General features: G+C 37.6%; 1 protein-coding gene across 1 annotated transcript; it reads right to left on the reverse strand.

Annotated features, from left to right (window-relative positions):
- Nucleotides 1–854: 854 nt before the first annotated feature.
- LOC306823092 (inter-alpha-trypsin inhibitor heavy chain H3-like) lies at nt 855–11,850 on the reverse strand (the record flags this gene model as incomplete). The annotated part of the gene is made up of 18 exons (XM_079342457.1): nt 855–1,081; nt 1,312–1,396; nt 1,531–1,679; nt 2,828–2,996; nt 3,460–3,610; nt 6,839–7,055; nt 7,619–7,737; nt 7,827–8,006; nt 8,124–8,305; nt 8,579–8,689; nt 8,776–8,944; nt 9,081–9,197; nt 9,359–9,487; nt 9,626–9,736; nt 9,837–9,999; nt 10,302–10,406; nt 10,520–10,704; nt 11,782–11,850. The coding sequence occupies 18 exons, from the start codon at nt 11,848–11,850 to the stop codon at nt 967–969; spliced, it is 2,526 nt and encodes an 841-aa protein (XP_079198583.1). The 3' UTR covers nt 855–966.
- Nucleotides 11,851–14,169: the final 2,319 nt, after the last annotated feature.

Raw genomic sequence — 14,169 nt, forward strand, 5'->3', positions numbered from 1 at the left:
ACAAAATTAGTCCGTCTCTATAGTTTCAGATGTTTTAATGTTTGGTAAGGGTCAGTTACTCAAAAGCAATTTAAGAAATTACATTTATTGCATTCACATAATTTAAAGTAGACTGTATTGGTTGGGAAAAGGAGAGTTGCCGGTTCAAGTCCCGGTGCGGACTGAATCTGGAAATTTTTCTGGGAGCTAGAGAGGCATCAGAACACATCCCATGAGCACTGTCCGGGTGCCCTTGAGCAGGGTACTGAATACCCCCCTCCACCAGCTCCGGAGCGCCTGCCAGTGGCAGTGCATGAATAGGATCCTGTTTGTGCATGTGTATAGTTCAGCCTATGAGTGTGTTACATGTTCATCAAAGTGTAAACAGCGAATTTTGTGGAGATCAACAAAGTCAATCTTATTTTATCTTCTCACTTGTGTCTCTGTTTGTTTTCTGCTATCTTGACTTTGTCCAACACAATAATTCTGTCATTTTACGACATTGTTAGGGTTAAGTAACTTAAACGAATGGATAGCCTGATCTATATGTAGTTCATGCTTCTTTTTGTTGTTAATATTTCGCAAGTTGACACCAATTATGACGAATTTCCGATATAGCATTAACCATTATCTATTTGTATACTTTTATGTGCTGCTGACTCTGCAATTCTGACTGCTGGTTGATCTACAAGCACTCATCAGGTCACGCTTCTTGTAGTAGAGAAATGACTATGTGTCGTGCTGTGTGCTGCCTCGGCCTACTCGAGTGAAAATTACCATGCCAGTGGTAAATAAAGGTAAAATCTATGCCTATCAATACACACACAAATATCACCACAAATCATTACTCATAATAACCAAACAAAGGTAGACAATTTCTTTGGGTAAATATTTATTCATTAATGTCCGTCAAGACAACAAAGAATCTGGGACAAGTTTTGTTACTGAAAGGTGAAAAGTATTTTTTCAAACGAACACCTCTCCCAGTTAAATTTGTGTTACAATGAAATCATGTATGGGTCTCTGTAGGGCAAAGTCAGAGGGCACGAACCAACAGTCCAGTGTGGGAGCAGAGGCGATGCTGTAGTCAACAGTTGTGGATCTTCAAATCAAAACATAAAAGATCTTATATTTGTGTATTAAACACTCTCAAATTGTTTTTTTGTTCATAATAAAACAGATAAAACTGGTACTTTTATTAATGTTGCCAAGTGCTGTGCTGGAGTGGTGTAGGGTCTTCAAAGCGTACTTCATTAAGTGCCTTCAGATAACATTTATGAATGACAACTAAGCAAATAAAACTGATTGATTGATTCATAGAACAAAACGTACCTGTCAGCATTCACCTCCTTGTTTTGGATCCTGAGTATAGTTGAGGGGTTGTGCTGTACCTCTTCATAAACTGCTGGCTTTAAAACTAAGGAGCAAAAAATATATAGGATAATACTGTTTATTAGTGAATAATTGTAGCCTCAATAACAGCAAATGTGTGCAAACACTGATTGAATATTTTCTGTACCTGATATTAAATTATGCAACAAAGTCACTCACCTAAAATCCCTGTAACATTGCTGTCCATTGGCTGTTGTCTTATTGCAGGCCAGAGATAAAAGTTGCCTCCTTTCTCATGAATGAGGAAGACAATGCGTGTGTCTCCACTTACAACATCTATTTCTTTGGCCCGCCTGATCACCGTCACACTAGAAAAGAAAACACTTAATCTTACATTTTTCGTACAGCCCTGGGAGGGCTTATTAATGGTGCGTGGAGACATTTTAATGTAAGCATCAGTTGTTCAGTGTAGTTAACCTTAGTTTTTACAATTTTAAAAGTTTTCAGCAAAGCTACAGCCAGCAGCAGCTGGTAAGACTGGCTTAGCGCAAATACAGGTGAAAACGGTATTCTGAGCACTGTTCAGTAGTGACAGAGCTAATTTTGTAGTTTATACGAGGAAATGCAAAAAGATAATAATAATGAGGCTGCATCCAAAAGCCTCACAATAGAAGCATAATATATCTTCAACATAGACAGTACAGAAAATGGACGTGTCAAATTAATTTTCGCAAAGTAAAATAAAGCAAAGTAACAGCTTTTAAAAAAAGAAAATCAGGCTTAAATGTACAATATTTAGAATTGTATTAACATGTTTGTTTTAAAATATCTAAATTAATCAATAAAAATCAGTAAACCTATGCTATGTATATTTTTGTTAAGGATTTACATCACCTCAAATATTTCCAACAGTTATCAAAGCCAGAGGAAAAAATCCCCAGTCTATGGATGCCCCTGAGCTGCCATTTTTAAGTTAAGTTGCCACTTTCTCTCTCTCTGGAGATTCCAGCAAGCATACTGCAAGTCTGCATAATTTCACCAGCTCTCTTAGCCTGTTTAGTCTGATAGATAACCAGCTGCAGTCAGCAACTGCCTAAAGCAGCATATCACTCTTTATCAAACAGGAAGGAAAACTACTGATCAGCCTGTTAATATCTCCAGATCAACCATATTCTTCAAATATAGTCAATTCTGGCTCAAGAATATCTACATGGCAGCAATCACATGCAGAACTTCAGTCAATTGGTCCCAGCTGTGGGACTAGTTTGTGACATCATGAGAGCTACATCTCTTTTTATACACACTTTTGTACACATTTAACAAAGTACTATGTGTGTCTTTATTGATCCTCTTGTCACAGCAATATCTCAATGAAGTTAAAATGTTCCTGAAAGAGTTTGATTTGACCTGTCAGAGGAAGCAGTAACCCTTGTTTATTATCATCTGTGCAAGTCAGAAAGTCTGTTTGATGATTGATCATAGTGTAATAATTAATGAAATTATAATGCAAAGTCACCTATTATGAGAAATCACTTCATCCTGTTGAAGATACTCTACTGTGGTCTGTCCATCTCGTACAATGGTTTTCACAGCATCAAACTCAAAGTGTGCTGCAGCTGTATGTATGGCAATCCTTTTGAATCCTCCAAATGCTACTTCATCAAGCTCACCATTCACAAACAGCTCTAGGGCAAAAGAGAACAAAAATGAAACTCAACATTATAATCAAAACAAGCAGTGGTGGAGAACAATATGTTTTACTGAAAGCTGCTGTGAGTAGTTTTTTTTTAAAGGTTCATTTTTCTGACTTTTTTTGGAAATAGAATTTGGATAGAGTCAGATGGCTGCACACATTACTACATTACACACATTACTACTGTCGATCCTGTGAGGGGACTCAAATTAATACTGATGCCTTTGTATGACCTACAAAATCAAACAAGACCATCAGCAGATAAAACTGATTATTTCTATATTGTATATTTCTATATTCTATATATTGAATGCACAAGTATTGAAATACTGAAAGTACACATGAAGAAAATCCTCCTACTACATGTTGTACACAGAGGGTGAAACATCAAGGGTTCATAGACTCGGTGGTTTTTCAGGGTTTAAACAATTTTCAGAAAGTGAAACATGACTGACCTTTATTGGGATGGTGAAGAAGTTTAAGGCTAACAACTCCATAGACACCATAACAAAGTGGAAGAGACTGGCTCTCAGTCTTAAGCAAAAACTGGTGGACATGCAGAACTGGAAGTGGACCAATTGGACCAGTTGGACCAATTGGACCAATTGGATCAATTGGACGAGGTTCAGGTGAAAATGGAAGCGGGGAATCTTGAGATACAGAGAGCAACAGAGACATACAGCCACGTCAAAAAGCATCAAAAGTAGCGCACCATACTCTGACAATCTAGGTTTAAAAAGATTTTTAAAAATGCATGCCATGGTTTAATTTAATTTTGAAAATACATTATTTGTAATTCTCAGGCAGTAATGGTAAACTGAACATGAGATTATGTATTAAAGTTGGGATGTTTGAAAACATCTGGCAAAAATTGTGCAGAGTACAAAAGTAGTTGATTGGGTGTTTTTTTTTGTTTCCATTTATTCTGTTCCACTAAAAGGCAATATCTCAAAATAAAAGTTACAAAGAAAATTTGAAAATTGATTAAATGTAACTAATTATCAAAGCATTATTTGTCATTGATCATTATTTTATTTATCTTTATAAATTGCAGCACATTATGAATAGCAACATAAATTACATCTATGAAATACTCTACTGTACTTGTAGTTGCTTCCATGTTAGAAGTGGGTGCCCCAATAGTATATGCAATATCTAGTAACAGGACAGTAGATCTCGTTTAAGCAAGTAAAATGTAGTTGTCTGACAAATCTTAAATAGATGTCAGGTCTTTTTCCAAAATGCTTATAAAGTGGTCCTTTTTGAAAATAACACATTGAAGGAAGAATATGTGACTTTTTGATCCAGTTGGCCTAGACGTCGCCACTGAGCACTATTATGAAACCAAAACAACTTCAGCTGAGTTGTTGTGCTAGCAGTAGCGCCCTTTGATTTGCTCGTAGCTTTACATTGAAGGTAAATTTACAAAAAATGACCATAATCTAAAAACGCTTACATGACATTCAAATAAGCAGTGAGTACTATATGTTATTCTTCTTCTTCTATAAACCCTCTCTTAAACTACTTATAAGGGGATGAGCCGGACAGTGTAGATACGGCTCAGACAACATCACAGATAGCGGAACTCTGTGTCACACTCGTTGTACACAGTCACACAGATAATTTTTTTTTGAGGATACAGGCCTATTTTTGCTATATTTATGTGTAACATGTCGCACATTCATCTTTTAAGGTTATTTTAAAAAGGACAAATCTTAAACTGAAAACATATACATTAAACAATTTGCAATCCATTTTGTGAGTCTGGTCAAAGAAAAGGAAGTTCGGTCAAGAAAGGTGACAGAGTGTTCTTCCTTACATTAGGGGGTTCGGTTCTATATGTTTTCCTCTGAGTAAGTGCAAAGTGTTAACAACTAATTTATGTAATGTAAAGCCCCTTGAGTGTTTAATATCAAATGACTAAATATGAAATCAGAGCCAATTCCTATTTCCTCCCCCCGATTGTTTGGGAAATCTCATACAAAAATATTATTTTAAAGACCTTTTGAATTAAGTGACTTGATTCATGCACATATGAACTGATTTTTCTTGTGTTATGATACAGATTAAGGAAGTTTCTTTTTATTCAATTTTTCTGGGACAATTTACGAGGACATGGTGGAGCAATGGGTTGCCATAGTGCTTTTATCTAATCAGGCACATTTTGTAACATCAGTTCAAAGATAGAAAACAGATCAGAATGAGAAAAAGAGAAAAAACATCACCATAATCCATGACATCTTCAGCAGCCATAACATAATTAGGCTCAGCGTTAGCGTGATCTGGAAAAGGAGAATTATTGTCTTACATGTACATTTGATGTAAAACAATTTGTTGATGCTTTGTTTTAACAACACTTCGAAATACTCAGAGCAAGTAACATTTACAAAATCTGAACATTAACCATTTCAAGGGACTGCAGTCGTTGCTTGTATCACAGAGGTGGCCGACCATTTCTTGAAAACTTTGTAAGTCATTTAACTGTTGTATTTCACCTGTCCATATGTGCAAGGTAAAAAAAAGAACACATGTAATGTATTGAAGATGATGTGTTACATTTCTCCATAAACAGAGGGTATTTGATTACATTAGTCCCATGAGCGTTGGCCTGAAAGGCGACAACAAGGGATGTTTTCTCTTTTTTCATGGCTTCGAGCCTTTTTCAGACTCTTCCGTGTCAAGAATTATGACCTCTGAACTTGTAATTAGCACAGATTGTTTTTTCTGATTAAAAGAATACAATGGTTAATTATAGGCTTTTACATAAATTAATCACAATAAATGGAATATTGTCAGTAATGTAGACTCATAGCAGCCTATTTTTTTGTATTGGTTATTTCTAACTTAATAAAGCTTCAACAATTTCACTTTTCACTGTTACCTTTTTTCCTATGTTTCAACTTTATTCAGAGTTCTTTCAGAAACTGCTTTAATCTGAGTTGATTATCTTTGGTTCAAAATAATCAAAACTAAAGGCTAATGACATTTGTGGGCATGTGTTTCCTTTTTCCAAAGCTGCGGCGTCTGATCAGTGACATACGTAAAATGTTAAAAGGACTTGAAGTTGTGAAGCGTTTTTCTAGTCTTGTGACTACTCAATGCACTTTTTACAGTTACACACACCTATGTACTCACTGAAGGCAGACACTACAATAAAGTGTCCGTCAGTATGAACTAATCCCATTCATACAGTGGGTACAACGTGGGGTTACGTGTCTTGTCCAAAAACACTTTGAAATGTGAGTGCAGGAGCTGGGAATTAACCTTCTATAAAGGACTCTACCACTGAGCCCAAGCTAACCCAAATAAATATTAATAATATGTCATTAAGAACAATCCTCTTCAACTAGCATGTGTGTATATGTGGATCTGAAGGTTAGCGAGGTAATCAGATTTTAGATCAAGTTTAAAGGGATAAAGGGAACATTTAAGTGAAAACTTAATGAGGTGAAGAACAGAGTACAATTAGATAATAATAAAGTTAGACATAATCAATCATAAATCGTGTTGACATATGCAATTGATGAATCACGGTTAACTGTGTTACATAGCTTTTTTGTTAACATCGCCATTCACTTTTCAAATTATATCAATACAATGCATTTTCCAATTTCCCCACCGGATGCTAAATCACAAACACACATGTCCTACCTTTACTTATTTTTAGTTTCCATGATAAAAGAGAAATGTTGAAAACACATGTTGAACAGTTCAATTTTTTAACTATTTTTGTCTGTTTTTCTCACTTTTGTATTACTCACCATGTAACAGATGAAAACTACCTGGAACAGCCATGGGTATGTGATGCCCCACATTAAAGGTTGAGGTCTGCACCAGTCTAGAACGACCTGCATTACCCATTTGCATGGTATGCCCATGGCTTGAGGTCTGAGATGTTTCACCTTCCTTGGGTTTATGGAGCACATGTGATCTCTCCCCAGGAGGCTTGGTGACCACCATGGATGTGAGTGGGGTCACAAAGCTGTATTTCAGCGACAGCTCCAAGGCCTCTTTCTTAGCGTTCTCCTTCTCAGGTCCAGATAACTGCAGTCTGTGGTACAAGTTTACCACCCAGAACACCCAACATAATCAAATTGTGTTTTTCTAGGTTTTGTTTTGAAGCTCCTGTATTTAAGCTGCTGCAGTTGCCATACAAGGTGTGACATAGCCAATATACCTGCAGGCTACAACATGGCTTGTAAATTCTGTCAGGGACAGTAACAATATTTTGCCACTTTTGTTTGGCTTCTATGGCAGAAAATGTAGAACTATTTTTGAAATTACACTTTTAACTTTCGAATTGTAAATCTTCTTGTTCTGTGAAAACAAAAGGCTTGCCTGACATGTTTACAGTACCAAGTGCTGAGGTAATAATCGAGTGAGTGACAGATAAGTAATAAACCAACAATAACTTTTATTTTTTAAAAAGTTTTTCCCACTCCATGGGACTGTTGATCAGACAAAACCCAATTTAAAAAAAAGTTCAAAAGCAATCCAGACACAACTTTGGGCTATGTGAAATTAAAATGGGCATTTTCAGTACTTTCTTTTTTTCATTTTCATAATACATGGAAAAACAGATATTTTATTATAGATGTTAAACATCCCACTCACTCTTTTTCTAGAAGCTGTTTGACTGTGAGGTAGGCCCAAACCCTCTGGATGTTACTGTCTGACACATCAGCAGACTCCACTGTAACATTTGTACCAGAAAACACCATCCTTGTATTTCTCTGTCAACGAACAAATACATTTAGATTATTTTAAATTTAACATGACTCTAAGAAATTGACAGCTTGTGTGGATGTGGATTTGTCCTTACCGAAACAGCCACAACTTGTGGAATGAAGGTTTCGATGTCGTTGTCAGTGATCTGTCCTGCCACAACAATCTCAGAGCCATTATAATACTGGCTGAAGTTAGTCTGGGTTAGATTTATCCCACCCTCATAAACCATTGTCACATCTGTTAACAAAGGAGTTGCCACCTCCTCATAGAAACCCTGTTGACATAGAGTTTGGACTCTGGATGAATGTTTAGTTTCTTCACAGAGTAAGAGCAGTTTTCCCATTGAAATGTGACAAATGTGTATAGTGTGAGGGAAGTGATTCTAAAATACCTTCAGCTGTAAATCAGCATCAGAGTCTTCATAAATCCGTTGTGCCACACCGTTGTTCTGCAGCGACATCTTTTCAAGGAACTCAAAATTCACATCAAAACCAAAGCCAAGGCAGTAGAGAGGAAATTTACCTGCAATAGCCTTTCTTACATTTGACTGGATTACTTCCAGATTTGTCACCCCTGCAGACAGAAGACCAATATGAAGTTTAATAATGATTTAAACTAAACTAAATGTCCCTTCAACAGTAAAATCAAATCATTGTTCTGCGAAGAGTGTATGGTTTCATCACAGAATGACGGTGTGATTATGAACATCATACTATAATACACAAAAGTTACAAAAGTTAGTAATATGTAAAGCCATTGATTGACACTGTAAAATGTAAGATAGTATTTTGATGGTGCTCTTAACCAAGACATGTATCTAACATGCATTTTTTTTTTTATTGTAACCTGAGTTTGGGTCTCCATCTGTGAGCAGTATGAGAATTGACGCTGAGCCTTCTCTGGGATGAACATTCAGCATTCGTGCTCCTTCTAAAACTGCTTGGTTAATGTCCGTGGCTGAAATCAAACAACAACAAAAATGCTTCAAAAATTCTTCGGTCGAATGAGACTGTCTTAAAAAAATAATTTTCCCCAAAACTCACCTCCTCTATCTTGAATCTGCCGTGCAAAGGATTTAGCACTACTCAGGTTTTCTTCTGTAGCTTGAACAAGTTCTCGTTTCCAGTGAAAAATGCTGCTATCAAAAGTGATCAGACCAAAGTGATCTTCTTCTGCCAGGTCATTCAAAATACGAATCAATGCAGTTCGCGTCTGATTAAAAAACAACATTCACACTTTACAGCTTTTATTCATCTTAGCAGTCTTTTAATATTCATGTGTGTTATTAAATGCCACAGGCATTGCCGCAGCAAATTTCTTGTTTGTCAAATTGCACTCTCAACTGTACCTGTTGTATTTTTTTGCCATGCATTGATCCACTTTGATCAATAATGAAAGCCACATTTTTTGGTATTCGGGCAAGATTAGATGGAGCAAAGTGATGAACAAAGTACCCTGAGGATTTCTAGAGGATAATAAGATGACATTTTGACTGGTTAGAAAAGATTGTTGGTTTGACAAATACAAAACTGCCAAATAGTTGTTACCTATGAGATACTGCTAACAGTTTCATTAATAGTGAAGGTTATTCAAAATAATAAAAACATGACTGAACTCTTGCTGTACCTTGATGTCTCCAAATGAGGTGTCCCTGTTGACGTCATAAACAATAACCAGATCTCCATTCATACCTTGCTCTCCACAGCGGTCACATGTCTTTTGTTGGTCCTCAGTTGGGTAGAAATACACCCATGCCTGGTAACAGGAAAAGTAAGATTCATACACCATGACAGGATAAGAAATAGGACAGAATAAATATCAAATACCATCATAGACCCATTGGGGGCAATGGGTTGAACAAAGACCAGTCACTTTCACATCACCATGCTGTACCTGTGTGTCTGAATGTGTTTTGGTGATCGCATTAGCCATGGCATTGGTGCTAAGTCCACCTTTAACCTCCATCATATTGATGCCAGCTTTCTCATGTATGTACACATCAACCTGGTATTGAGAAAGAAATGAAATAGAGTTGAAGATGTTATCACTCAACTATTGTTTTCCTTGTTCATCCATGAATAAAATACCAACAGGATCGTCACACCTTAAAGTCTTTTACAGGCTGCATTGGTTGGGCGTGGATTTGCAGCTCGTACTTGCCCAGTTTGCGTTTCAGTAGTTCCTCATATGTGAGTTCAAAGGTGATCTTTTTGTGAGCTGCTACATTCACAGAAGTCTTGAATTCTTCAAGAGTCCTCCCTACAGAACTTTAACAAAGAAGATTATCATGGCATTAAAGCAGTTCTTACTTCTGACCCGTCACCAGGAGAAAAGTCTCTGGAACCAATTTTCTTTCATTCTTGTTGGATTCTTTAACTTGACGGATTTAAACATCAAAGAACATATCTCAGAAAAATCTGAAAAAGACAACTTTTTATATTTTGAAGAACATTTTTCCTGTTTTTCCTCTCTCATCAAAAGGACAAGCAAGATCTTATCCAAAATATCATCTAGAAATCATCTGCAGAAGACCTGGCAATATACTGTATCAGCCAACTGATCCGTGTACCTGACAATCCCAGCACTCTGGCCTTGGGACACAGCATCAGAGTACTGCTGCTTAGCCGCCTCCTTAGACTTCACAACCCCATCGTAGGCCTGGCCATCTATAAACCTGAAGACCGAGGACAAGCTTATGTTGGTATAAATATTCTCAATGAGCAATGATTCATTTTCATGATTTAATGTTCATATTTCTTGTTAATAAATGATCCATGATGTACACACATTCTGAATTTACTGATGAAGGCATTCTTGGGAATCCGGACTTGAAATTCTATTTCCTTTGACTCGTCCATTCGATTGGCCACACGACTTGTGATGACTGTGGTTGCATAACGACTGCTCACTGTTGAGTTGATGTGAAAGCTGTAGATATCCCAGTCATCCTGAGCAAATACAGGAGGTCCATTTCACAATCAAGTAATTGGCTTGTTTATTCTCTCTGGCAGAAGACCAACTAACCAAAGATCAGATGATGATGTTAAGCAAAGGCAGACAGCATTGGCAAAATGTTATTGGTTTAAACGCAGAAACACCCAGTGACTTTTTTTTATTCCAGTAATATCACATGATAGACCTCCTTCATCACTTAGGTCTTACTTAATGGTTAACATCGTTGGGGCCTTTTTTATGTTCTTCAAAATGGGGATTAGTCCCCACAATGTCACTGTGTAAACATATTCACACAGAGGTGTGCACGCACACAAACAAAAACATTTTTTTGTAACTTATGGGAACTTTTAAAAGCCAACTTTCAACGAATTCCTTCAGTACAGTTGCCAAGCCTCACTAAATGCAGAAGAAGTTAAAAATACACAAACACACTAACCTGTGTAGTGTGTTATACATGCAACACAATGTGATATGAACATTTATGTGAACTGTAAGTGTGCTTGTAAATGTGAACTTATGTTAAAGCAATTAGTGGTCTCAAGAAGAGCTTGGTTTAACATCAACAAGCATGCAGTGTTTTATTAGGGGTCGTTTCTTTAAGACTGATTAGGATAACATTTGGGTCTAAACAGGAGTAAACAGGTGTTGATCCTGAGAAAGAGATAATAAAAGTCAACCCTGCATGGAATTGTAAATCTTAAGGCCATAAGTTCAGAGTAAGTTTAAGGAGGTTAACAGTTGTTGTCCTAAGTCCAAATAAGGACTTGGATGGTTTCCTGTTTTCTTTGACCAATGCTGTATAAATACTAGTTTCTTTCTTTGTTCGAGAGGGATCACATTTGGCTGGTGACTCTCCCAGGTTCCATGGCTAACCTGGACTGATGCTGTTTCTTGTCTTTGTAAATAAATGTCTTATATTACAAGCAAGTCAGTGTAAAGTTATGGAGCCTGCAGGCATTTATCAGGACAACGCTTAATGTGGTGTAACATACAGAAAAATAAGAACACCAAAGTCTCTGAAATGTATTAATTCAAGGGTTGGGTTGGTTATTTAGGATCTATGCAGCTCTTTTATGGTAATATAAGTATCTTACCTTGTTTGGTAGTGTGGTTACTAAAGCCAGAAGCCCAAAGAGGGTGAGGTGCACCACAGCTCTTGCCATGATGAGGCTTACAAGAGTGCAAGCAAGATAGCTGAAATGGCCTTTTAAACTCAGATGTACAAGGACACCATGTGTCAATATTTTTTGAACGGTCAAACACTTTCTTTTCTCTCTCTCTCTCTCTCTCTCTCTCTCTCTCTCTCTCTCTCTCTCTCTCTCTCTCTCTCTCTCTCTTGTACACAGGAGAAAAATATGTGAACACACTGCGTACTGCCGGTAAACACAAATACCTAACCAAAATTAACATATATTTACACTCACTGCCCATGTGACCTTTACCATTAACATCAAGTCCAATGAACTCATTACATTGGACGTTAACATCAAATTCAACTCTGGGCTAGGAAAATTACATCTTCAGTAACATAAATAAATGACGGAAAAAATCAAAACTGATGCTTTGGGGAGAAATGCAGGAATTGGCTTTAGGATAAGTCGTAGTTAATGTGGTGGCAACCTGCAGAAGTCTGCATGAATTGAAAGAGCCTAAAGCTGTCAAATCACCCTGACAGTTGCCAGTGCCAGCAGTAAAGCAGTCTTAAGGTATAGCTACTTCAAATTGAAAGAATCCGGGGGCTAGTTCGTTCCACAGCCTTTAGAACCAGCTCCAATTCCCAAGGCAGGAGAGAAGGTTTACACTGATGGCCAATATGTCTTTTGGCCCCCCTGAAGAATTGGCATACAATGTTGCCAACTTCCTCGGACAATTGGCATCGTCCTAAATGGGCTGCCTTGATAGCTAACAGAACATTTATTGTTGACATCTCGTCATCAATAATGCACAATTATCAGTTGTTATAAATGAAACACAAGTATTTCTGCCCAGACCAAAATGTCTTACTGTGAATCACTTCTACGGATTGTTGAAAGTTTTATCGGTCTCCACTTTGTTGAATTTTAAAATCAGCAGCTTCAGGCAGGTTTCCTTCGAGGCAGAAGCAGGAGTAGGCAGCAGGATTCAGATTTTGGACCAGAGCCTAATTGTCTGTCTGGATTCTGGAGCTGGATTCTTTGTGTCCTTGTGGATTCAGGGATCAGCGGGCTGTTGGCAGCACTCCTGTCCAGATACATTCAATGACGTCTTAGAAAAATCAATGGGAAGAAACTCTTTGTGCTGGAACCAGGTAATTTCAATCCGGTCTCGTCAATGTGTGTACAAATAACACAACATTAAACTTTAAAATTGCAACACATCCCGACTGGTTAAGGTTAGTAAAAGGGATTGGGAGAGGTTAGAATAGTTGTCTTTGGCCCCTCCCAGACCCCTGTCTTAAGCCTAACCAGTAGACTGACTTGCAACACATCCCGATGGATTCTGGGATGGGTAACCCCTTGACTCCTGACAAAAATGATGTACATTGTTGTACTATCACGCTACTTTGCTGGTAACATCACAACGTTGAAGGTTAAAGCGTGCGCTTCCGTATGCTATAGAAGTTAGTGGCAAGGATTGGCGTATCATCTGCACGCAAAATTGCAATTTGGCATATGCATGATACGTAATTTGAAAGTGTAATGTTGTGTTATTTGTCTGCGGACTGTGAGACTGGTTTGGGAGTTTCTGATCGTGTCCAAAACTCTCAAATATATGCCGTGTTTATATTTGCCCATATGGTCTGATATTGACATCGACCCAAAAACAAAATTAGTCCGTCTCTATAGTCGCAGATGTTTTAATGTTTGGTAAGGGTCAGTTACTCAAAAGCAATTTAAGAAATTACATTTATTGCATTCACATAATTTAAAGTAGACTGTATTGGTTGGGAACCGGAGAGTTGCTGGTTCAAGTCCCGGTGCGGACTGAATCTGGAAATTTGTCTGGGAGGCATCAGAACACATCCCATGAGCACTGTCCGGGTGCCCTTGAGCAGGGTACTGAATACCCCCCTCCACCAGCTCCGGAGCGCCTGCCAGTGGCAGTGCATGAATAGGATCCTGTTTGTGCATGTGTATAGTTCAGCCTATGAGTGTGTTACATGTTCATCAAAGTGTAAACAGCAATTTTTTGGAGATCAACAAAGTCAATCTTATTTTATCTTCTCACTTGTGTCTCTGTTTGTTTTCTGCTATCTTGAGTTTGTCCAACACAATAATTCTGTCTTTACGACATTGTTAGGGTTAAGTAAATTAAACTTTTTGTTGTTATTATTTCGCAAGTTGACACCAATTATGACGAATTTCCTATATAGCATTAACCATTGTCTTGAAACTCCTCATGCGCGCTCCTCTACGTATTGTGTCTTCACTGCCGTTCCCCCTTGGAAGCATACATTTTCCAACAATAATATATCTCTTAGAAATGTTTTTGAAGCCTCAGGG

The sequence above is a fragment of the Symphodus melops genome (genome assembly GCF_947650265.1).
Source record: "Symphodus melops genome assembly, chromosome: 4".
Taxonomy (NCBI): Eukaryota; Metazoa; Chordata; class Actinopteri; order Labriformes; family Labridae; genus Symphodus; species Symphodus melops.